At 41.6% G+C, this 26767-nt stretch overlaps 1 protein-coding gene across 5 annotated transcripts in view; it reads left to right on the top strand.

Annotated features, from left to right (window-relative positions):
• palm2akap2 (PALM2 and AKAP2 fusion) overlaps positions 1-26767 on the top strand; it is a 74416-nt gene that overhangs the window by 8557 nt on the left and 39092 nt on the right. For all 5 annotated transcript variants that reach the window (XM_070850130.1, XM_070850129.1, XM_070850128.1 and 2 more), the window contains exons 3-4: positions 9690-9770; positions 14948-15069. In XM_070850130.1, the coding sequence (XP_070706231.1) occupies positions 9690-9770; positions 14948-15069 (203 nt within the window). The remainder of the gene's footprint in view (positions 1-9689; positions 9771-14947; positions 15070-26767) is intronic.

Raw genomic sequence — 26767 nt, 5'->3', positions numbered from 1 at the left:
CTAAGCCACCGGTCATCCACTTTAGCTTCTATGGCTAAATGCTAACCAAGCTACAATAATCAGTGTTCACTGAATGTCAGTTTTTGTGATAATTGCGATTGCATTGAGGACATGCTGCAACAGGTTGTTTTTAAGTCCCTAAATCAAAAAGTGAATAAGCATGATGTGTGAGGAGCCCTGCAGCATGACATCATAGCCTCCTACACCCGTTTTCGTCACACAAAACAAAGTGATTTTTGTTGCACCAATTGTTCTGTGCTTTACTCCATAACTAGCCCTCTGTCCTGCACTTCTGCTGCGTGTGTCTTGCTGTTCATGTCAGCTTTCATCTTCTTCCATGTCTTTTTTTGGAAAAAACCAACTCAGAGGAAAGTCGGTGGAAAAATCAGTTCTTTTTTTTTTCTTTTTTTTTTTCTCTGCGTTTTGGCCAGAGGTCTGAGGTTTTTAGGTGTATGAGCTTTCCGAGGTGGAAGGATCTCAGCTGCGAGGTGGTCGAGAATATGTTTCGATACTCGCTGTTGTTTCATGATCACAGAGGCATCTGTTGAAGTGTTGGTAGGACATTAGAGCAACAGTTAGACTGGGATTCACTGCCTGAGACTAAATTTGGCGCCAGCAATGAACCACAGCATACCACGCACACTCAAGACGCACAGAGGCACAGGAACACACACACACACACAAGTGGGGGGAACAGCAGCAGTGGCAGATGGAGAAACTATTTTGGCCACGTTGAAACATGGCAGCCATACCAGGCTGCATGTACTTACCCCAGTCGGGCACTTAAGTAAAGGAAGAGAGTGGAAAGTTCTCATGAGAGGAACAAGCCTTTCTGTTCCTTGCATCGTTCTTGCATGTATTTGGCAAAACAGTAAAACAATACAAAATTATTGATCATGTGATGAGTTTGGTTTGTGCCAACAAAAACTGGTGGCAGCGGTCGTTATCGGTGCAAAAACAGCTCTGACTTGTCTAATTCTAACCTGAAGTACAATCAGAGATCGTACTCCAAGAGCCAAGAGCTTTGACATGCATTTAAATTAATAGTCGGCCGGTGAATAAAAGTAAATCATTTAAGCCTCTTTGTCTCCTCCGAATGAGCGTCTGTCTAGTCTCAGCCCTATGTACACAGTGTACACTATATCAAAGACAATAACAGCACTAATTGCTTTCAAGTCCTTCCAGGCACTTAAATAGAGAAAGGGTAACTATTGCACTTAATAGTACTAACAACTCTCTGAGGCAGCTAAGCACTCTGTAAGCTGCAGACTCAGCCAACCAGCGCAGCTCCAGTGTAAACACAGAAGCTGGACAAAGTTTCCCAGAACATCTCAAAAGGAAGGGGAGGGATTTTATAAGAGCTCCTCTGACCTAGAGCACCCTTTTTTCATCCTGATGACACCAAAAAGCACTGGATTAAAATGAAACTGTCACAGGACAAAGCTAGACAATATTGTCTTGGATGAAGACAGCCAATATTCACGGTGTCTGCCTGACTGACATTCTGGCTCTCCAAATAAGCATTACCGAACCCCTGTAGAGAGGTGTACAGTGCACACACTCGCACTCTGTCTCCGGTCTGCAGCTGACATGCTAATGATTTCATCAATAATTGATTCTCTGAGATTTCATTGTCATCACCATCAGTGTCCAACCTCATCAATACTTTAGCAGATCTCAAGCCAAATTGGACGCTCCCTCCAAAATCAGAGCCAAGAGGTACTCCGTCCATCTTCTTCTTTTTTTTCGTTCTTTATCTGATAAACTGGCCCAAAAATCACTGTCAGGTAGCTGTCATTAAAATGGTCATTAAGCTCAGAGGCACGTCCGCGTGCTGTGTGGCTCATGAATAAAGCAAGGCACTAATGGCTGTGAATCACCAGCCCTTTTTTAGCTTACTACAGCAGAAAGGACGGCATACCTATCTGCTCAACCGCAGCAGTAGGACCGAGACAATGTAATGTGGCATATAGTATGTCTAGTATATTCATATTTCTTATTGATTATTGCCGAAACAAAAGAGCAATCAACCCCATGTGGCATCTTTTATGCTCCTGCACAATTTATGTACCGTAGCTTCACTGTTGCAAAGATGGTTCTGTTTTGAGTTTAGTTAGTGCCAACTAAATTGAACAAAAAAATGTATTGCTGATTGGTTTGTTTTCTACATAACAAGATAACTTGTTAAATGACACTGTACAACAAAGGGAAGGACATTTGGCAGTGTTTAATCTAACAGCTGATTGGCCAATTTGCTCATTTGTCCCCAGCACATACAAACAAACAGAGATTCCCACAGTCTGATAGTGATTAGGGGTCTGTCACATGCCAGCGGTGCAGGTTTCCATGGTTACTAATTTCCCAGATTAGGGAACAGTTGTGATGTCATGATGTTAAATCCAGGCCTGTAATTGGTATATTATCAACATGTAATTATACCAGTTGGATGGACCACAGCCTGGTCAGGGTTCCCCAAAAAACTGATTACGTGTGTGTGTGCATATGTATCGTATGTGGGTGTGTGTGTGCATGTATGTTTTTTTTTTTTTCATGAATTCGTGTGTGTTCACTAAAACCCTGCTTGTGGTTTTGAGATCAGCCAATGAATGGTGAGTGCTCCATGTTTCTAATTAGCTGTTGTCCATGTGGCCTGCCAACCACAACGGCACTAGTGACACACAAGTGTGCGTGCGTGTGTGTGTGTGTGTTTGCATGCACTCATTCACTGACTTCTCTGTAGTGTCTGTGATATGTTTACGCAGATGACCTCAGCCCTCTGGACTCTAAGCAGCACACATACACACACACTCAAATGCTCACAAGGCCGCAGATCGTCTGGGGCCAAGTCAAAGGGGAATTACCAAGTGGTGCATGAGGAGTGAGATGATGGTTGTGTGTGTGTGTCTTTGTGGTGAACACAGAGAATGAGACGGCGGGCACTAGAGTTATTTCATTGCAAAAAGATCACCTTCAGCTCTAAATCTAAATCTCTGTGTCTCTTGTCTCTCTGCTTACTGAGTGTTATTAACAACCCAGCAACACCAATATGTACTGGATCAGTTGATCTCTTAGGATGAGCTCTGTAAAGTAATCTGTGGAACTCAGGGTCGTTGAAGAAGCTGGTCCGTAATCTGGAGCCACTTAGTGAGTTCTAATGGAGGGAAGTGAGTGAGACAGGGTGAAGGTGAGGGGGATAGCTATTGCTAGACCTTGGCATGCACTGAGATTTGTGACTGTGGCATGCAGTGGAGGGCTGGGTAATGGGCTGCTTTAGAGAGGTAAATAGAGTGGGGGGTTGGGCTGCCTTCAGGCATGTGTCCATTCAGTTTGTGCAGTTTACCTTCAAATATATTGACATATTGGCGGCACTGAACCCTTGAAAATACCAGGCAAGTGTTACCAGGGTACCAATAATAACTTTAGGCAATGATCACATTTTCATCACATGAACACCATTTTCTGTTCCTTTAAGTGTCACATCTGAATCATCAAGGCTTAATGCACACATTATGCTAATATAAAAAACATTTTCAGTGGCTTGAAGGAAAAGGAGCAGTTTTCCAGAAAAAGCTATTCGCCTTTAACTGTCATCAGCATTTATTTGCAATGATTGTATCTTAACTACAGTAGGTGATGGGCATGAAATAAACAGTTGCAAATTGCTGTATACTTTGCGTTGCAGCTCAACAAGCGTAGCCTAAAATAACCTCTCTAAGAGATTGTTTCTTCCTGACACACAGACGCATCTGACTAAAATCAGACACATAACTGTAACTAAATTCGCCTCTCCAACCCTGGATAAGTGCCACTAAGCTAAATATTTCCTTTAATGCAGATGTTTGCCACCTTTCAGGCCTGTTTAGTTAACATGGGAACTGGCTTATTTGGTCCAATTATTTGTGAGGACAAAAAAGATTGTCAGATTGCCCCCATGTGCTCCATTAAATCAGAAGTAGTGTCTGTACAGATGGCAAAAAGACACAGCTGTTGGTATATGATGAGTCACTAGAGTCACTGCGTCAGTTTCAGTATATGTTAAGGTCCGACTGCCCGCATATTATTGCTCAATAGGCTTCCTGAATTAGTGTCATAGGTTTGGAATATTTGGCCGAGTGGGTGTTGCCAGCTACCAACAGAGCAGATTGGATCCCAGAGAGGCAGGACTGGTTTGGTTTATGGACCTCAGCAGTTTATAGGGGGTGGGGAGCATGCTTGGGGCAAAGTCATTTTGAGGGGGAAGAGAGGGTGTGACTTGTTGGGTAGTAGGGGGTCTGGGGCACGCCAGGCATTGCAGGCCGTCTAAAATTAGCAGCAGCTGTCTTGGACCTACTGGACATTCTGGCGTGTGTGTGTGTGTGTGTGTGTGTGTGTGTGTGTACTGCTGGTTTTGGAATTATTTTCATGACATTTGAGCTTAACTGGATAGTAAACAATGCAGAGTGATAGGACAGAGTGCAGGGAGAATGGTAAGCAGCAAGTCTCATTTTAGCAGACACAGCTGTGAATGCAGCACTGTATTAGTCTCATTACTTTGCTGATAACAGCGTTTGTCGACCCATGAAGCAGATGCTGCTAGAAATTAGAAAATTGTACCCTGTTTTGTGTGTGTGTGTGTGTGTGTGTGTGTACATCCATGTGACTGCAGAGGTATGCACACGCGTGTCTCTCCTCAATATGGACATGATGGGTATAGTCACCACCTGTAACTATCGCATGACAACGGCATGCAAAACATTTTAGCGATGTGCTAAGTTTGCTTTTGTTGACACCACCTTTGGCTAAGGAATTACCAGGTTAGCGTCCTGTTCACTCTAGACCTGACAAATTAGCATTCACATTCACACAGTCATTTTCATACTGACGGCCTGCAGGTGTTTGCTACGACTGATGATTATTTTTATTTCATCATTGATTTTCTGTAACTTAGGTATTGTTTCATGGTTTACACTATAATCCAAAGACCTTTCTAGTGCAGTAAGTGCAGAATCAAACCCATGGCATTTAAAGTGCAGGTCCATTTCAGTCTCTGTCCTCTCAGCAGCCCGCTGAGTGGAAGACGATCTTCACTGTGAGATGTCTCTGCTGGGTGTGTTGGCATGTGCAGAATGTGACCCATGCGATCTGCAGCTCACTTCTGTTCATGATCTCAACATCAGCAGGACTTTACATCGAAACAGCGTTACATCACCGCTTCACCACATTATAATAATGTCTGTGTGACCTCATGCTGGGTGTGCGGGCTTATGTGTATCAGAATGTTGCTCATAAACAGATGTGTGTGTGCATTCAAGTGCCTGACATCTATTTGGCTACTTGTGTCAGACAGATTGGAAGTTACTTTTTGAATTCAAAGGAAATATAATTACCCTTTTTCTTCTTAGTAAATGTAAACCCTTGGATATTAATGTGCACTAAGAGGCATAGACGAGAGCCACCCCTTCTTATGGTACTTTATTGTGTGAAATCCAGGGGCTTTGACCCTTCTATACCTGCTTTCAGGTCTAGTTCTGTTTGTTTGCCCAGTTGAGAATGATACCATTTCCCCCAAAAATACAAGCATCCGTCCTCTTCACAAGCACAAGTTTGTTAGGGCTGAAAGCACTATCCAAATCTACTACATGAAACCACCCAAACTCCTGAGGGGTCAGAAGGGACATCAGAGAATGGCCTTTGTGGTATGAACATCACAGAAGAAGAGTGAAAGTTCATCATGCTGATTTTGAGTTTATTGGAACTGTAATCAGATACTGTATGTTTAACCCCGAAGGATGAGAGGTTACTAAATTCTATCCAGTCCATGTGACTTTTGGTTGCCTCAAGAGGCGAAACAAACCAAGAACAATGGGACAAAGTCTCTAATGGGTTTGGAGCATTTTAAATATTGTACACAGAATTCTGCATCCAACTTCTTGGATGGTGCCGACAGTAGTGGGAAAAGTGATGTCCTCTGTATAAGAACTTAGCAGCAAGCCAAGTGGGGCCAAACGCTCGAACACAGTGAGTCAGAGTGTGGGAAGTCATGAGTGTGTCACCAAGAATGTCAACATTTTTTCCTGAGGAGGAAGATGAGTTCTCTGGGGGAAAGTACAGTGAACAGACCAGAGCTGGGCTTCTTTCTCCTGCCAATTCAACTGTACAGGGCTTGAGATTCCTTTCATCTTTCTCTTATTGAATGAGCTTCTGTTGCAAACTAAGTTTTTATACTGTCCTTGCAATGATCGACCGTCCCTCCGGCTGATGAGTTTCTGTTTTCATTGAGAAGTGATAGCTGGACTCGTGAGCTGATCCAGTAGTCTTTCACAGGAACTCTATGACCACAGGGAGCTGAATAGTCCTCCACAGTTTAACTCTTGGCAGTGAAACTCAATTCAAGCTATCATTCAGTAGCGGTTTTATTAATTCAATTATATATAAGTACTTTTTTTGAATTAGAATATTTTTAAAGCTCCTTGTGTATGAGCATTTCTAATCATCTGATTCATTGCTAGAATCCATATCTGGGACTCTCTCTTGGACACTTTGGGAACAAGCAGTAGTGCTGCTTGAAAGTGACGTGTCTCAGTATCTTCTGAGACATCCTGTTCATGCATTTACCTCCAGAAACTCCACACCAGCAGCCACCGCATATTAGACTGGGTTCAGACTTACAATAGCTACACAGCAATACAATAGTTGCATTTGTCTGAGATTTTGCTAAATGACTGCAGGATTGGGAGGCAGGATTGTACAACCTTAGGGAGTTTCCACAATAATTGGCTTCACCATCTTGATACTTCTGAGATAAAAGGTAAATTGGAACATGGCAGGAAAGTACACTAAAAGGTTGTATATATGTGTATATTGAATGAACAGTATTTGAATGCAGTGTGTTGTAAGACTGTGTTGCGTTGCGCTGCAGAAAAAGTAGAGCTAGTGTTGACTTTTTTTCCCCACATTACCCTGCTTTTGTTTAGTTTTGATTTTTTTTCCCACATCCCTCTGTGGTGGGCAGCCCCACTGCGTTGCCATACGAAATGAAAGAGGGGTCTGTGTTATTTACCGCCGAGCTATTCTGAAAGGGCCTTTAGGACAATTCAGCAACCACTGATATGAGCTATTATATTGCCATAAACTATAGTACACAATACTTTGTTTGAAGCTGGCAAAGGCCATTTTTATAGAGTTTATTTGTGTAATATGATGAAAACAAATGGTGCCCTAACTGTCCAGATGTCAGTCATGTGTCTGTGTGTGTCATTGTATGTATGCATGCATTTCTCTGTAGTCAGGGCTTCTCCAAGACAATGTTGTATTTTGAGAATATATATTAGTGTCTGCTTATGTGCGTGTACTCAGTCGTGCCTGTGACTGTATTTGCTTCTATGTGTTTCTGTGTATTTGCACATGTGCGTGTGTGTGTTTTGCCCATTCCTCGACCACATGTCCTTTACAGTCCTTGACATCTGGTGACCATACCACTGCTCAGGCTTTCTGACTCGACTTCACAAGCCATGGGAACTGCTGCTGTGTACGCCGCTGTGGTGTGTGTGTGCGTGTGTGTGTTTGCATGCTGCAGATGTTTTCAGTCTATGTGCAGCTTTGTGATGTGCTATACCGGCAAGAGTCGAGATGTTTTATCCGCACTCCCGTCTGAGGTGTTGTGTACATAAGAATCGTCCTTGTTTTTGATTTGTTTAAACATGTTCTCACTCCCTCAGAACATTTTGTTTTGGTGAAGTTTAGACGACCACAGCTACTTGATTACAGTGATGTGAAGTCTTTGGTCATTAGTATCTGAAAAAACCCGTCTCCGGTGATCGATGCTTTGTGTGCCCAACCCTCCAGCCCAGCCTCCTCTCAAGGATACTTGCTAATGTCCTAACATTGTCACGCTACTTCCAGTCATTATTTACACCACCACAATAGGTTGCTTGTCAGGAACATGTAAATATAAATCATACAACGTTACAGAAATAGAAGAGGTCATACATTAAAATAATGTTTCCAATAATGATTTATTTTTCATTCAATTTTATGTTCTATTTTTCTTCTCGGCCATTCTCTTCAGGTCCATCCTTTCCATTTTGCTGCTCTATATTCAGTCCTCTAAACGGGTTTCTGCTTTATGAATGTTACTGGATGTGCTCTCATTTTTGCTTGCTGATCACAAGATTGTAGTCAACTGTTATAATCAAGTATCAAAGTTGGATCTGTTGTTTGACTTTCATTTACATGTTATCATAATTGTTAAAATATTGTAAAAAAAAAATAAGTCCAAGCTTCTCAATTCCAACCCTGTTTATTGATAAGAACATTTTGTTATGTATTTAGAGCATTTTACACACCACAAACAATAAAACCCCTCCTACAGTGAGTGTCTGCACGCTTGCAGCTCGTCATCGCCCTGATTTTGTTGGACTTGAACAAGTTGCTGAGGTGACTTCTCTTGCTCTTCATCCTCTCGCCTATTCTGTCGCTCAGATGTGCTCACAGTGAAGAAGTGGTTCCTATTACACTGGAAGCCAAGTTGGCTCAGACTGCAGCGATTACATCAATAAATTAGTTATCAGTCATGGTGAGACATGAGCCGATCTTTACGCTCCAAACCATGATTGACTTTACATAAGTCCAAGTGGCCAGTAATGATATGGCCCTGTATATACACCTATCTCATAGAGAAGCCCAGTGTCTGTACAAAAGAAAATCTGTGTGCATACAAATCCTTAGATGCTTATAATTATGTAATTATTTCTGATGGTTCCTGCTGGAGGCGCAGCGAAGAGGAGGTTTCTGCCTCCTAGTTGTGTGATGACCATCTATTCTTCAGCGTGCTTTACTCTCTCTGAGAGGTGGTCTGACGTTTATTCACATTTGGGGGTTTTCCCTGATGGTTATATTTAGCTAACAGGAAATGTCCCAGAAACCCTCGTTCTGCTCCCACTGAGAGAGAGGGAGAGAGGGAGGGAGGGAGGGAGATAAAGCCACATACACATTTACAGTATCTCATGCCCTTCAGCCCCAAACATGGTTGTTCTGGGATCTGTTTTGTTTATATTCCCATGCATTTTGGTCAAAGTGAATTCAAAGATACTGACTCCACATTGTCTGTTGAGTTTTTTTTTTTTTTCACTTTCAACCCTCCCACTCACCGTCCGCCCAGTCTGGCCTCCAAACATCAGGCTCGTTCATCCCTACGTGAAGTTAAGGATTGTTCTCCCCACCTCAAGTTAAACCATAGCGCCATTTAGAGGCATCAAGGCCTAATCCTACCCTTTAGATACCCTGTGGACCCTGCCCCCTCCCAACCCTCGATAAACCCTGACCTCCGACCCTTCTAATACTTCAATTCCTTCCTGCGTACGCCCGGGGATCATTTTTCTCCCCGTCTCTCCGCAATGGGAGCATTAAAGATGGAGTGGGCATCAGAAACATTCTCTTATATAGCAATAGGTCTAAATGGTTGGGCAGTATCAGGTATAAGAAGCTATTAAGTCTCTGCTCACCTTGAAATTCAATCTACAAAAACCCTAATTGCCCCAAAGGGATCTTGTCTCGCAGATGTTGAGCATGAACATTAAAACATTCAATCAATACAACAGCACGCATTAGTCCATCATCATGCTCAACTTTTTCAGCTCTGAACAATGAACTTAACGGCCTGCTTTGAGTGGAGACTTGATTTTCCTCTCTTCTCTTTTTTTGTCTCCCAGGAGAAGCGAAAACGGCAAACTGAGATTGAAGACAAAAGAAGCCAGCTCGATGACCTGGTGTTACAACTGCAGCATCTCAAGGTTGGTCTGTTTAATTGTATGTCATCCATAGTTGGTCATTTTGAACAGCAGAAACTTAGTTGAGACTAATGCGATTAGCAGGAGGATCTTGGATTAAGAATTGGGTTTACGATTAAACTTGGATGTAGCACAGTGAATGCAACCAACTACCCCGGGGGGATAGTATATTTAAAACATGGTGTTTCTGCTGCTGGTGAATTCATGACAATGATCACAGTTTAAGTTTTGTACTATTTTGAGTGTGGTGAAATAAATGAGACGCTTCTATTTTCTGTCATTTGGAAACTAAACTGGTTTTCACACATAAAAAACAGCCAAGATAAATAACAAACAGCAAAATGTTAACTGTATTATCTTAGTAATAGAACCGGTGTAGTGTAAAAGAGACTGCATGAACAGTCCAGTCATAATTACTGAGATGTAAAGATTCCATTGAAAGGTATAACTCCTGCGTCTGTGTCATTATGATCTACTAATGCACTCTTTGACTCTTGTGCTAAGTGCAGCTGTATATTCATTGTCTGAATGTGTCATAATATATTTACTCCCTCTGGGCTTAACATTGCCAAAGTGTGGCTATATGGGTTATTGGGTTATTGAGCTGAGTGTTTAGAGATTAGAATGACGTCACTGTAAAGGTGAAGGAGAGGCCAGGTTAGGGTGAGAAGTTAGCAGATGACTAGAGTCAATGATGATGCTCACAAGAGAGGATTACAAATGTGTGTGAGTGTGACACCCATTCATCCGTCTTAATCTCCTCCATCCCTCTCTCTTCTTGCCTAGTTCTTGCCTTGACCCTGAACATCATGGAGAGATAAAGAGATAGAGTGTGTTCTCAAAGATACGTTCCTTCCTTTACAGCGTAGTTCTGTTCCTGCACGCTGCTTTTACATGCATGTGTGTTTAATTACTTGTATTCGTGGATAAATATGTTAGTCAGTTTCTGGCTGGCAGGTAGCGGTTCATTCCATCTAAGCATCCAAATCCCAGCCTTGTGGTGTGCAGACCTGTTAGAGCACAGTTTCCCTTGGCTATGCAGAGCAGGTCTGGTTGTTTTCTTCTTTGCAGAACAACATTCAAATCCAAATACACATAAACATATCCTTAATAATTACTGCCAGCCGCTACTGGTAAGCCAAGATTTTGTTTCAAGTAAACACTGATTTGACGCTCAAATAGTGAGTGCTGCGTAAACGGGGAAACAAGCTGCAGACAGATTGTGAGTTTGAAAAATTGAACGACCTTCAAGCACCATAAATTATGTGGGGCTCTTGAACCTTTCAACCAATGAAAACTGAGTTGCTTGACGTCGCTCACAAGCTAAGACAAAAACACGGCCAGCCCTGGAGACACACCAGGTAGTAGCATCCAAAGACTTTCTGCTAAATCTTCTGATTACAGTGTTATTCATCTGAATATTTGTAGAATGTATTCATGGTTAAATACAAAAGAAGACAGGTAAAAATATATAGTTTCACTATAAAAAAAAAAAAAAAAAATTCACTATTTAACCAATTAATAAGCCAATATAATTCACGAACGCACTCTGTTGTACTTTTTGCATGCTGATATCTAAGGGGAATTGTTCAGAAGGCCCTAAATGCTGTACAGATGCAGCATTGGTGGGCAGACGGCTGATGGTACCCATTATACTACAAATGTCTTTGGTAGCCAACTTTAATATTTGCCATAAAAGTACATTCCATCCTCTAATTAGAGGCTTTAAACGCACTTGGCATGAGTGATTCCTATATTAAATATGCCTGATTCCTACATGCCGGTGTTTTCCAGCATTTAACACCCACTTATGGAAATATGGACAAAAGAGAAACGTTGATTAAAGCCATGTGCACTTTGGGTTTCAACCCATTTACGTAGTGTGTTCAATGCAGCACAGCCATTAATGAGGGTTATACTGTCTTATTCGGGTCTTGAGTCCAGATTTCTACATTCTGGGTCCAGCTGCAAAACATACACTGAAGTCAGTTCAGTGTAATTTAGCCTGAATTTCAACTGAAAAGTCTTGATTTGTAATTTTACATGTATATGTATACCTGGTACAATACAATACAATTTATACATTTTATTGTGTGTCTTGAATGTATTGCTGATGCACTTCGTCCTGTTAGTGTATGTTTTCTTTTCTCTTTTTTGACCTCATGTGGGTTACTCTGCATGGAAAATAATAATCATAACAAATTACAAACTATAGCAACTACTACTACTATTAGATTACAGACTACTACAGTAACATCAGACTACTACTGCAGGGGAAACCTCGTCCAGTTATCACAAATGTATGAGAATCTTGTATGTATTCCCTTTGTCCTTCCCATGCTCCCTGCAGACATGCTAGTGCTTCGATTTGTCATCCACTGAGTTAAACAGGGAATCAAGCCCCTACAGTACCGATGTGCCGCTCTGTTTAGCTTTTGCTTACAACACCGGCAGGCTTGAACTCCAGATGTAATCAGCATCTGGTCACACAGTCCCATTTAATGGCCATTACCTCTGAGTGCCACACAGCCAGGCAGCATGAAGCAGGCTTTGTAGTCCGCTCTCCAGAGACGTAGTGGCCTGGGAGAGGAAATGGAGACTGGAGCCCAGAGATTTGATAAGGACCTCTTGGCTGCATGATTCAAGCTCTCTCAGAAAGGAGGCGTTGATCTGAGTCTGGAACCATGTAAACATCATGCTGATTTCAGAGGGAAGTTAATTTACCCAGTATTTTCTGTGGAAGCCTGGTCGTCTCAATATATGGTTCATCTTTCCTCTGAGAGTCATGCATTTTGGTGATTTTATGTTTGGTACACTATAAATTAGTTATATCAGTCACTAATGAATGGCATAGACCTTGAAAACAGCCCCACACCTTCCCTTTAAGAGTCCAGCTCCGCGTGGTTGTGTGTCAGAGCTCAACAGGAAATGGAAAGTCTATTAAATAGCGTGAGAGAGAGCACACACCAGGCCGGCTCTCAGAGGAAACCACTGGTCAATTATCCTACTCACTTTATTCTTCACTGTTTTGTTGACTGTCAGAAAACTTTAATTTACAGTTAGAGATACTTTTTGCACAGTTTTATTTTACTGATAAAATTGCGAGGAGGTCAGGGTCAGCTACAGGCCCTCCTCTACATCCTCCTCTGGTTAAATGATGGTTTCTCTGCCTGAACAATACTGCTATGCTTTTGATTTGATATTAGTTTGACATTCGTAGATTCATATTTAAGATGAACTTGCAGCTGGCTGTTCATGTTGTGCCACTTGCAGTAATGTTGGTGATCAAAACTGCAAAAGAGGTCATCTTGGATGGTCCAAACTAGCTGCATAGGGGCCACTTTAACTTTAAAGGCATTTCAACTCCAGAGTTCAATTTTACTGTAATTTGTTACCTTTTTTTAACCAGTTCAGCTATATTTAAGCAACAATGAGTTACAGATTATGTGTTACACACATGATCTATGTGAGGTTAGCTTGCTGACAGTATGTGGGTGCGCAGCAGCCACACACACACACACTCACACACTCACACACACACAAATAAACAAATAGCCCCGCTGCCACATTCTGACAGCAGGTGGTAAAACACTTTGGAATAATTTCCGCAGAGCTCATTGTGTGTGTGTGTGTGTGTGTGTGTGTGTGTGTGTGTGTGTGTGTGTGTGTGTGTAGGCACTCATGATGTTAATTGTCAGCTCTACGACTTAGAGCCAAGCAACAGTTTGACAGTAAACAGCCAGAGGTGAAGCTAAGTGCTCCTGCTCAACTCTGTTGTGGTAACAAAACAGAGTTCCAGACAGAGACGAGACATTAGCGAAATAAACACACAACTCTGGCATTTAAAGACACTACAGAGAAGCAGTAACCCCTGTGTGATGAGATGATTAGTACTTTCACTCCTCATGCAGATCAAATGTGAGGCCTAATAGACTGTACATGGTGTTAATATGAACATGGTGCTCAAGTGCCCACATCAGACATTTGTATGTTAAATGTTGGTGGACGAAACTAAACAGCTACAGTTTATCTGGCTTGTTATGAAGAAGTCTAAGGAAAGAAGCTCAGTAAGAGAGTAGAGGGCCACCGTGATACTTCATCCCTCCTCAGATGGACAGGTTGACGTGTCTTGATTCAGCAGATATCAGTTATATATTTTTTTTTTGCTTTTCCAGAGTAGTTCTACCTCTGAGGAATGTTTGTGCAACAAAAACTGCCATTATTCTCATCACATGGCAGTAAAATGGTCAAAGAAAGTAATGCTTGCGTATAAGAATTTTTTCCATGAACTGTAAAATCTAATAGAAAAGCACAAATGAAAGCACATGTCAGCCTATTTGGAATTTAAGGAAACAAAGTTAAGAAGTTTACAAGAAGCATTCAGAAATGACGAAAACCAGACTAGATTGTAGTTGAACAATACAAGATTGAGGAAAACCAACAAAAGACTTAAATGCATGTATAGATGTAGAAATCAAGACAACTTACCACGTTCACCTTTAGCAAAGAGTGTTTTCCTGTGAGTAACAGCTGAGTTATGTAAAAACTGTGCGCATGTGTGGGCCTACGTGTTTATTTATTTGTTGTAGCCGTGCTTGGCAGTCATCTCACAAATTAGTTTCCATTATGAAGGTCCACTGGCTGTTAATAACGCCTAAGAATATCACAACCAGGCCAGAAAAGAAGAGCTATTTGTTGTCTATTTGTAATTTCCTCTGCCAGTTCAATGCAGTTCGGCTGATTCATAGTTGGTGGTGGTTATTACCCAAGAAATGTAGCAAAGGAAAGGCAGGACAGACGACGCCTGACAGCAGGCAAACGTGGATGTTAACAGTGTGTAGCAGCATGTTTCTAAATATTTTCTTTGCAAGGAAAATAAGAAACTGTGAATGTAAATATTACTTTGTGTACAAGAAATCTCCACAAGGGATCTTCACCAGAGCAAACCATTTGCTAGCTGACTATCCAGAGGGTTCGTTCAGCAAAGACATTGCTATTGTTAGTGTTATTGCATCAAAAAGTCCAGTTAATCATGTCTGATTAATCCTGTTGAGATGAACATGTTGTGCATTCAAACACACAATCAGCTCCTCTCATTCACTGTCAGATGACGAGGAGGAGCTGCGATACAGCTGTCAGAAAATGTAACATCACCCAACGTGTCTCTGTTCCCTCCGCAGTCCAAAGCCATGCGAGAGCGATGGCTCCTCCAGGGGATGGGAGTGGAGGAGGAGGAGGCACGGCGAAAACAGCTGGAACTTGATGAAGAACAAGGGAAGAGGCTGGAAGACCTGATACACAGGTACAATAATAGACCACAGATTGACACTTGTTTGGGGTTTTCTACAGTTTTGTTTAGTCTTCTTCCTAATTTTGGCGTTGCTGACGAGATCTGACATACTGAACGGATTGGATTAACAGAGTAACAATAACAAAAGCTGTCACACTGGTCTTTGTTACCACACATCTGCTGTTCTTTCCAGCACTGTATAGTCTTCAGTTTTGACTGAATTGATTTGTTTGGGTTTCCTTCCATTGTTAGTTCAGTTCTAACACATTTTTACATCATATCCACAGTCCAAATTAGAAATACAACCAAAAACAAGGTGACTTCAGCCATTTTTTTCCACTTTTTCACTGGAAAACATCACACACAGTGTGCATCACACTTGATGCTGCAAATCAAGATCTGGGACACTTTAAGCTGCAGAGTGTGTAGATGCCACAGTATATCAACCTCTGAGGACATCAACAATAGTATTCTTTAATTACATCAGCCATATTTGAATCATTAAAGCCCCAGTATAGAGCTCTAAGTTTGCGAGACTTTATGTGGCTCCACACAAACACACTCATACTGTGCAGTGGTTAAAGTAGACGCAAACACACACACACTGTAACTAGAGAAGTATTGGTGGTATGGCATTATGCGGTGCAGCTCTGTAACCTTATAGCAAAATCTACATTTTTCTTGTGCGCTGAAGTGAAAACAAACACCAAGAGCTACTGTGCATGTACATATCTTCTATAAAACCTGATATGACTATATGAGAGCTGACAAGTAATGGAGAAAGAGGAGGAGAGATGAGGGAGCTATGATTGAAAATGGGAGCTGGAGGAAACAGAGAAACTCTCAAAGCAGAAACAGAAGGGTAGAAGAAAGGCAAATGAAAGTAGGGTGTAATTGCTAGAGGAAGAGAGTGAGATATTGAATAGGTTGAAAAGTGGAAAAAAAAGAGAGAATGATGTGATTCTGTGGGCACTTCCTGCTTTTGTGTCTCTGGGAGGAGCTTCCTGATTCCCATCAAGCATTGCTACGAGATAGTCACTTATTCCCCGATGAAGCTGTAGCATGAGATCATTGGTGCTATGACTAAAGCCCCAGCTCTTGCCATTGTGATGCTTTGCACAGTGTTTTCCATTTGCAGGGTCTGAGAATTGGGCAGTGCTGCACCTTGTCTTCTCTGAGACACTGTGAGCATTTTGGGCTCATGTTTTGTTTGATTTTTTTTATGTATGTGTATTTGGAACTGGAAGTGCACCATATCTGCACTCTGGTGGACTGGTGGTTAATTGATATGCATAGTTTTCCATAGACATGAAGATATAGACTGAACTATATCTTACACACTTACATCCACAACAACAACAACACTATTTATTTTTGTCTGCACATCACTGTTACTCGTGTTCTGACGGTTCTTGAAAACTGACTTTGCTTTATAACCTACAATAGCATGGACATGAATGCCCTTGAAGGTTCATAAAATGTCAGGGCAAAGTGAGGGAACAGGAACACGACCTAAAGCAGCAGACACACACAAACTGTTGCATTAATCAGCCAACATACTAATTCATTACATCATAATCCAAGTTTTTGGAGTCATGGAGATCAGGGTCCGCTCAGAAAATGAGGCTCTTGGAGAGGCTCTGGGTCAGTTTGGTGTCCTCGAGTCAGGCTCCACCTCCTCATCTATCAAATCTCTGCATGAAAGAGATTCTGTTAGCCAGCACTTACCGTAGCTTATCACCAGCAGTGAAATAACATCAACATCGTACGTTGTCACGACCACCAGGATAACATTCGCTCTGGTTTAAACAGAACAGCAGTGAATGGTCAAAGAGAGAGCTTTGTAGACCACAGTACAGTTGTGATTGTGAAGCCGCTCGGCGTGAATCACTTCATTCAGCTGCTGTTGAATAGACTTGTTGTCTGACGCTCTGTTTCAAAGAGGAGACATTGCAGTTTGTGGTTTTAATCACTTACAAAAGCAATTAAAACCCTAAATATGACTCTTAACTGTACTAAACAGACATGTGTTTTGAAATGGTTTCACTTTTTTTTCTGCATTCAGAGTGCAGCCAAATCCTGCTTTATTTAGTTCCTCAGTGTGCCAACAGACAGGAAGAAGAAAACCAAAGCTGTATCACAAGAATGATGTGAATATATTCTGTATTTTCAAAACCCAGTGGCCAAAGTTTAACAGTGGGTCATAAAAGTCCTGAATGTCTTACTTTCCCAGGCTGTTTTCACTAAATCTGGAAGTTGGTGGATGGTCTGTGATGCAGCTATGGCATATTTAGTTTTGGGCACGATCTAAGTTTTACTTTTGCCCAAACGTTCCCTTAAATATGCATGAAGTTAAGTATAATTAGTTATATAGCAGTTGTATCAGTTATCATCTTGAATCTCCCAGAGTATGAAGAACTCTTTCTATCTCCACGGAGGCAAAGTTTAGCACAGAACTGAATAATGTGCCGTTTTCCCTGCATGTTTATACATCAGCAGTGCTGCAGAACCAGGGTCTCAGATGTGCACTGAAAATTGCTCTAAGAGAAGCTCAGCTGTCTGGGACTCAGTTCTCGAGGCTTTCACAAAACAATCTTGTCCAGTGAGTAAAATAAAGTCACAGAGCACATGTGGGAGTCCAAGGAGCATCTCCAGTCACACAAATCTGAAACTTGAAACCCTGTAACGAAACTATTTTCCTAAATGATGTCAAAACACCTACTATGGAAGGAAAAAAGAGTCTGAATTGTAAATTTTAGGTGTGATGTCATGCTGTAAATAGGTGAGATATTTGTATTTAGGTGTTTTGGACAAGAAAGGACAAAAGACGGCTGTGTGTGTGTACGTGTGTGTGTGTGCGTGTGTGTGTGCGTGTGCGTGTGCGTGTGTGTGTGTGTGTGTGTGTGTGCATTTCAGGCAGAGGGTGTGGCACCTATATTTACACTCTGTGGGACACCATCCCAGAATATCCCATAACCCGGGCAACTGGAGTCTTTCCATTACTGATAGGGACAGAGGTGAATAGTCAGGACGAATATGGACACGACATTATCTAAAGCTAAAGAGACAGACTAAAGCTATAGTCAAGTGTAAACCTGGATTTCCATTAAAACTCCACCTTCCTCCACCCATAAACCTTCCTGAAACAGACAACGCTGTCTTGTGACTAAAAGCACAGAAGCTCAGGCATCTTGTCTGTCCCACTTTTACGGCTGCTAGACTAATAACACGTGCGCTAGTGGACATTTTAATGACAGAAAGTGACAAAGACAAAGCTGCAGCTCTTTTATAGACGCTCATATCGTTTCATGCACTGGAGAACACATAAACAAGAGTGAAAGAAAGAGGAGGAACAGCTGTATCTGTCTACGGAGAACAATTCTAGAGCTATACTGAGCTTTAAAATGCATGAAGGAAAAACAGAAAAGAGTCACGACAAGAACAAGCGTCCTTTCAGATTATCCATATGATTATGCAAACCTATGGAAAATACAGCATAAAAAACAAAACACAGAGGAATAAGGACAACAGCAGTGTCTTTGTGTGGTGTTGTAAGTGCCGCCTGCTGTCGACCTTAAACTGGAAATCACATAAAGTGACGGGGAAAAGAGAGTGAACAGTGCAATCTTTGTACAGGCTGTTTCATACACATACCTGAAGTCACTGAACCAGAGGAGCACAGACAGAGAAAAAGAGAAAAGGGAACTAGAGGCAGTTTGTGTGGTAGTTTAGCCTATTGTAGCCCAACTTGAGGGACACACAAAGCGACAGCAATGAAGAAATAGCAGCCATTGTGTGCAGGAGAAGATGCTTACTTTGCAGAGCCTGGAGAACAAACCGACAGAGTGAGACAGAATGAGAGAGTGTGGCAGCAGCAGTGGTAGTTTTACAGATATCCCTATCATTACACGGACAGCCTAAGTAAACACAGAGAGGGATGCAGCAGGAAAAAAGGCCCTTTCACAGTACGGCACTGACCCGACCCGGACCCACACCGTGCTACTTTTGGATTATTGCTTGTTTCATGCTGCACACGCAGCTCCATGCAGATGTGGCCATCGTTGCAGGGGAGCAGTGTGGTTTTTACACGGCGTGTCCTGCCATAGCTACAGGACAAGTTTAGGATATGGGAGATATGTATGTTCGCACTGGAGCGAGCTCAATTGTGTTTTGCAGCATTGATAAAAAGTGGGCCACTGCAGCAAGATGAGCTCGTGCATCTGCAATACTGTCTTTATGTGCTTACTTATACAAAACATATGCTCAGGGTGCATGCTAGGGACTGTAAGTAGGTCTAAACCCATACATAGTCACTGATACACTTTCCACTCTTACGGTCTGTTAAAGGAATAGTTTGGCATTTTGGGGGAAATATGCAGATTTGCTTTAATTAACACCACTGTCCCATCAGTGCGTTAATTATGAAGCCCCAGCCAGGAGGCAGTTAGCTTAGCACAGCACAAAGAGTGAAAGTTAAATCCACCTACCAGCATCTCTAATGCTCACTAATTAACACTATAAATCAGGTTTGTTTAATTTAAAAACAATATGTTGACTTTTATGTTGACAATAAGACAATAAGACAATAAGAGCGGCTGCTGGCTGTAGCTTTATATTAACAGTGAGACATGAGAGTGGTGTCAATCTTCTCCTCTAACTCTTAGCATGAAAGTGAATAAGCGGGTTCCTAAAATGTCAAACTGTTATTTTGAATTTATTCGTAGCATATAATGACATACTCACACACAGTGATCTTTTTCCCAGTTTATTTAGGCTACGTGTGCTAAGATTACTCTTAACTTCCCTGCTAAATCCCGCTGGTGCAGTGACCTTATGTCTCTGCAGGAGATCAATAAGGTTTCATCTAATCTTGTCTAACCATCAGTCAATTATAAGACCAGAAAACCTCCGTTCTAAACTGTGCTTGAGAGACAAATGGAGTCTGAGGGACACACGCGGTCCAGCAGGCAGTCTGGCTACAGCAAACTGTACTTATTGCAATAAGCCCATTGAAGTGCCCTGTATCGTGTTACATAACGCTCCAAGAATATTTGTCTTTCGCCTCACAGCGGCAGTATGAGAACACATAGTTATGAACTGACCAGAGAAGAGCTGTTCAGTTCAGATCAGTTCAGTTCACTGCAGTTTGTAGGTCATCACTGCCTTTGTTTTGGAGTTGATCAGCATTTCAGAAATTATTTCAATTGCACCTCACAAAACTGCTTCAAACTCCAAAATTAGTCACTGAGTGGGACACACTTCAGACCAAAGCATGATGTTAGGATAGACTGGATTTAAGAGCACGACACAACAATGATTCACGTTTGTGTAGATAAAATCAGATCCAACACAGTCTCCTGTTTCTTTTTAGTCCAAACGCCAAAGTCTCAGTTTACAACAACTTTGGGAGTTATAATACATTTGGTTCATGTTCCACGTCTCCAAAAACATTTGTCGAAGCAGCTTTTTTTTATAGACAGTGTTTGTGGTCTGGTTTTTATCCTCACACACTCCTTTTGGGATGATTTTACAGTGTTATGTTTTAAGCCTGTTAAATGGTTGCACTCATGTAAAGCGTTTAGTCTGAAGTGAATGCAGTTTTTGTCAACGTGTAATAGGTTTAAGCATTTGTATATATTTAAGAGCTACAACTCTGATCATCAAGCAAAAACATCAAACTCTGTCTGGTGTGAAGGTTTGTTGATTTGTATCAGTTTCATCTGGTTGTGGACTGAATATCTTTGGGTTTTGGTCTGTTGGATAAATCAAACTGTGAAGTTATGAAGCAAAAATAAATAAAAATAATAGATAGATTCATAAAAAAGTTGTTCATAAACCAGTTTTGATTAAATAAAAACAAGTTCATACAACCTCATACTTCCACTAAGTCGAATTTGAAATGATATATCCTTTGAAGCACCCACAGACGGCATTTTTTACATACTTTCTTTGTGCAGCCTCGGAGCACACTGTGCAGAGCTTCAGTGGTCCGAGCAGAGGCCTTTTAACATGATACAGCGGTGTTGTAATCAGTGGACTGAGTTACAGCCCTTCTACCAGTCAGACACTGGGATATTATCATTATCATTATTATTCAAACTGTCTGAATGTGTTATTCACACCCTCCCAGGTCCGTCACCAAGGGCGTAAAAGAAAAGACAGTAGGATATTATGATAGATACACAGTGCTTCGCTGCATGAGAGCACATAACAGAGGTGAAACATTAAGTAGAACCAGCATTTGTGTGACTTTTGTTTGATCTGAAGTTATTCTGTAAATGTTTCATGTAGCTTGCCCACAGCAGAACCTGTAATTTGCCTGTTTGTTACCTTTTAAACTAAACAGTGGCACAGATGAAGACTTGGGCAGAGATAGAAAAAGACATGTAGTGTATCTTTAGTTTGTGCGTGAATTTTAGCCAAGGACAGTTAATCATTTATGAGAATAGCAGAAAGGAACAAAGAAGTGTGTGATCTCTCTGTTTTAATGCCAAGTGGCGCTCTTCACATCCTGTTTGTGATCTGGAGGGCAGATTAACACTCAGGACAGAAACAGGAAGGAGGAGTCTGCTGTATAGCATGAAACATATTTATAAATCTGTACCTGTGTGTGTCAGAGTGCAGATATGTGACACTGCTTTGATCAGTGACTTTGGCTGATGAGATGTAGGTTTCATTGTTGTACTGTGTTGTTTGTAAAATATTTTGTCCAGTGTGAGTAAAATAACTTGCACTGGAAAACAGGAAATATTGTTATTAGAAATAAATGTTAAGCTGCCGTGTTTGATTCTAGGTGAAAAGATGGATCTAAAGTCATTATTTTTATCATGTATTCACTGATTCACTGATGAGATTTAGCAATTTTTAAAGTTGTAGGCAAATAACAGAGTGACTCACTGTTGATTCTTCCTGTTCAACTTGAACGCTGAACAGTGTGCATTGATTTTGAATGTGGTCGTGGTTGATCTGTAGAGGACACCACATCAGAGGATGCATTTGTCAATCACCACACTAAAGAGTCTCCGGTAACACATTATAGCACATTATAAGGCAGTTGGAGGCAGATTTAATAAAGAGATTTTAGATTTTTTATGAATGTACAATATTTGTCAACTCTTAATGACATTTCTTTATATCAATGCCTCAGTATTTTACTATTTTTCCATTGATTATATGTTTATACAGCAGCCTCCACTCATGGATGCACACAGAAGGAGCTCCAGCTGTTGATCACCACATTGATGAATTAGATCTGCTTACATGTACATCATAGTGTGTTTATATACTGCTTATGAATGCTAAACAACTGCTCTATATAAGTTTAAACCTACAGTAAGTCACTTCCCCTCATGGACTGCCTGCTCCACAGCCAATCACGTTCTTCCAAAGGGAAGATGTGTATACGGGAAACTCCAGGAGAAGAAGTGTGATTAGAAAGCAACTTTGCTACAGTCGCACACGCAGGATCATTATAAATACACAATGTGGTTACACTTCCTCTTTTATTCCCTCAGTGTAGCTGCCATTGCTTACGTCTGTGTCTGTATCTGACAGTGTGTGTGTGTGTGTGTGTGTGTGTCACACGGACAAACACACACATCCACCACACATAAAGCTGCTCTTCCTCCCTCTGTATGATGTGGAAAGCAGTTGCTGCCCACCCAGGCGTATCCATGGCAACTGGCCTGCAGTCGGTTGACAGGGCGGGACAGTGACATCACCGGTCTGTTTCAGGGCTGCCACAGAGATAGTGACACTGCCAGACGCACATGTATAAAGAGAGGACGAGGGACGGTGTGAGGTCATGGTCACAAACACCCGCTCACACACACATGCAAAAACCAAATAACCAAAAAGGTCATATGAAACTGAGAAATGTTAGGTTTGATTTTTTTATCCTCTCAAAAGAGTAATCCACTTTTATTATTATTTGCCTCATAGCACTTAACACTTTTCAGATTTAATGAGTGTTATTTTAGATTAAGGTGGACAATACAGATATGTTTCCATAGGAGGAGGCATAAAACATTATTATTTTTTTTTTTGCATCATGTTATTTTTTCTCCTCTTTCTGTGCTCACAGTTTGGATCATGTTTGATCACTAGAGGGCACCAGACACAAGGATGATCAGTGCTCGTGTGTCTCCTCTCTGCACAAACGCCAAACTCCATACAGGGGCGTTGATGCATTCACACACAAAGTGATCTGACCGTGCAGCGTCATTCAGAGAGGTGCTGATCCAACTTCAGAAACATTTAGGTTGCACCTTGTTGTGTTGTTACAGGGGTTTCGTTTTGTTTATCGTCAGCGTTCAAAACTTTTTCTTCCTCCTTTAATACTCACGTAGTTCCTACCTTCCTTCCCAAGCTTCTTCATATCCCCTTCTTACCCACCCTCCCTGCCTACTGTCTTATCTACTCCATATTTTTTTACAGTGGATAAACTCAGTATGAGTCCCTACAGGAGTGTAACGGTGATACTCAAGAGGTTTTTCATTAGAGGTGACAGATCATACTCACAGAGAAGGATTTAGATTCAGATCAAAAATGTATTTAAGATAACTGAGTTAATCCTTGTGATTTTTCTTCTCAAGAGATGCCTCCATGATGATATGCCCTACCTTTGAATGCTGGGGGGTGCAGGAGGATGAGAAACCTGTGTCCTCCTCCGCTCACAAATCTTGTTTCTTGCTCATTTTGGCACGACCTCACGCAGCTCACAGGAAGCAGAAGTAAAATCCATTTCCCACCAGAAGGGGAAAAAAGGAAGTGAGATAGGAGAGGCAGGGAAGAGTAGCCACATGAGAGGCAACATGGTTCAGACATCTGTTACACAGAGAAACAAGTCAAGGAATGCTCAACCTGATGGACACAGTTACTGACAAGCTCTGCACAGTTTGTCTGTTAGTGGTCTATAACACCATCTGTCGGCCTTTATGGCCCAGTTTCATGGTGCTTTAGTCTGTCTTAATGAAGCTAGGACAGAATTCATGTGCAGAATTCTTATTTATTGGTGTCCTGTTTGGCAATATAACGTCTGGAAGGTCCCAGTCCTTGTGCCTACATGAAAGTATGTAGCATTGTCAGCTGGGCTTCACACAGTTGTTAGCGCTTTCTCGTGAAATAAAGTTATTATCAGTGTAATGATAACAGGGTTAGGACAGGGTGACTCTCAATCATTTTATCATTAAGTATTAGGGCGCACTTCTTGTACTTTTAAAAACTTTTGGTAAACTACATGCATCTCTCAGGAGGTTGAATAAAAGTGGACAACACAGCCAATAGGCCACAGTAGTTTTGCATTCTCCAGCTATCAGCTCCATCAGACTGTGAAATCAGCTTCCTCTTGTTCAAATTTTGGTGTCAAAGTTCACCAAAGTTGAACATGACATGAAAAATCCATCCACTGGGAGAGAAGCTGTAGGATCGGTGCTTTTTATCCTGTGGTTACTACCAAGTTTTGCAAGACTCGCCACCGTAGTTTTAGTGCTTGTCAGTGTTAATAATCGTTTTGCATTTTGATTTAAACACTCCAGTTTGTTGGTTTAGTGGAAGATTAATCGGTAGTTAGTAGCATCAACAAGAATAAGTGAAGTGACACGCCTCATAATCGTCAGCTATATGTGGTCTTTGATTGTCTATGATTCATGTTTTTGGAGGCTGAAGAAGGAACAGTTGCTTGACTTTCACTCACTCTGTGGCCTGAAGAGTGCAACACCAGATACTAATAACCTGAAAAACTCCTAAGTTTGCAATATTTAGAGGTCCAGGTTTAGAGAGTCCACTACACCACTACATAAACTTATTACACATTCTGGTGCAGTCCTTCCAACTCAGTCCAAGGTTGGGTGATTGTTTCTCATACCAGCAAGGCTGAGATAAATATAGGATGTACAGTCCAGCATTACCTTATTTATAAATAACCACTGTCTCACTGCTGCTAAGGCTCCTAGACCACAGAATGTACTCAGATATAAAGAGAAAATGCTTAAAAGTTACTCAAGAAAAGGTTTGATTGCTGAAAGTAACAGCACAACTATTGTGGTTGTAATAAGGTACTTTGACATACTTAACATCCCCTATGATATACTATTTAAACTAAATGAATTATTAAGTGACCAAGTTGCTATCAGGTTCCAGTCAAACATGAGCCAGATATGCTGCATTATAATGGACAATCCACTCTGATAAGACACAGGCTCTCTTCAGATGTGACAGCAGTGTTAAAATAGCTCTTGTGCATGTTGCTATATTTGTTATGTTCTTGCCGTAGAGACAATACTCTGTGGTTTTTCAATACTAATTGTCTGATTTCAAGTACCACCAAACGACCCTGAACTGTACTGATTATTTCCAGACAATAGCTTAATTGCACACTTACATGAGGCCAATTTTATGATAAGATATCGGCCTTTGCTTTGTTCAGCTTTCAGATCCCATCAAAAGCTGGGAGTGATCACATTCAGCGGAGACAAACAACAGATTTGTGTGACAGATGCAGCCAACAAAAGCTTTACTTCTTACTGCAGAGCAGCTCTGCTGCTGCTCCAACCTCCAACCTCCAACCACAGATTCTGCAACATGCGTGCTCACTGCTCTGCTGTACTCTGCTCTTTCTTACAAAACAGGTCTTGATTTCAACAAGACTACCTGAGTAAGAGAAGTTCTGCATTAGTATGATACACAATTTAGCGCTTGATAACTCATCGTTATCAATAACTTGAAAGCAGGTATTTCTAGTGCCACAGTCGTCAGGGAGCTGTACAACACCCAAACATCACTGCACTGACGGTGGAACGATGGCAGATTGTGAAGTGATGAGTGTGGATTTGTTTAGTCAAACCTCAGGGATCAGAGCCAAGGCACCAGGTTTTCTGGTGAACACTAAAGACACAATCCTTGATTTTCTTGGCACCGGCAAACCCCCAAAATACTTATCCTGTTCTTTCTCGATATCTTAAGAAAGTCAACACAGTTCAGAATCCTCCTTGACCTATTCACTCTGAAAACCTGTGCACTCCCATTTCTCCAGATAAACTGTCCCTCAAATGGTAAACAGCACAGTCAGGACAGTGTGTGCGAGTGCTTGTTCATGGTCACTGATGCTGATATGATGAGTGAGCCCTATTGATTCTGGAATACTGTGGGAAGAGCGACTGCTCACGGCATTGTTATGAACCCCAATATCTCTTTCACACACACATGCTCACACACACTGACGCACAAATTCCTTGCGTCCCAGAGGAGTGTATTCTGAAGTGTTGTGAGGGCTGGCAGTGAGTGAGGAAGCAACCCTGGTCCTCCTCCCTGACCGCTTCCTAGTATTGTTGCTACATCCATCTCTTAAATGTCCATGTGAGGGTGTGTGTGTGTGTGTGTGTGTGTGCGTGCGTGCGTGCCTATTGTGGCCGCAATATTTGGGAATGTACTGATTCCTTGAGACTGACCTCACCAGATGAAATGGTGATTGCACTGATATTCCTGTGGCTCTCTGGGTAGCAAGATGCTGCAGACTTCAGACTTACTGGGATTTGCTGCCATAAATATGCAGTTTTGGTAAAACTACCTCAGCAATGTTAGAATCAGTCTTGTTTTTTCTAAACCTCTGAAAGCGTTGGTAATTTCCATTAAACAGAGGTTGTCATTGTGGACACTACTAACACCATGGAGCCCAGTTGACTATTAGGCTATGACTTGCTAATGGAGGATG

This window comes from Pempheris klunzingeri, chromosome 19, assembly GCF_042242105.1.
Source record: "Pempheris klunzingeri isolate RE-2024b chromosome 19, fPemKlu1.hap1, whole genome shotgun sequence".
NCBI classification, from domain to species: Eukaryota; Metazoa; Chordata; class Actinopteri; order Acropomatiformes; family Pempheridae; genus Pempheris; species Pempheris klunzingeri.
This window is presented reverse-complemented; position numbering and strand designations above follow the sequence as displayed.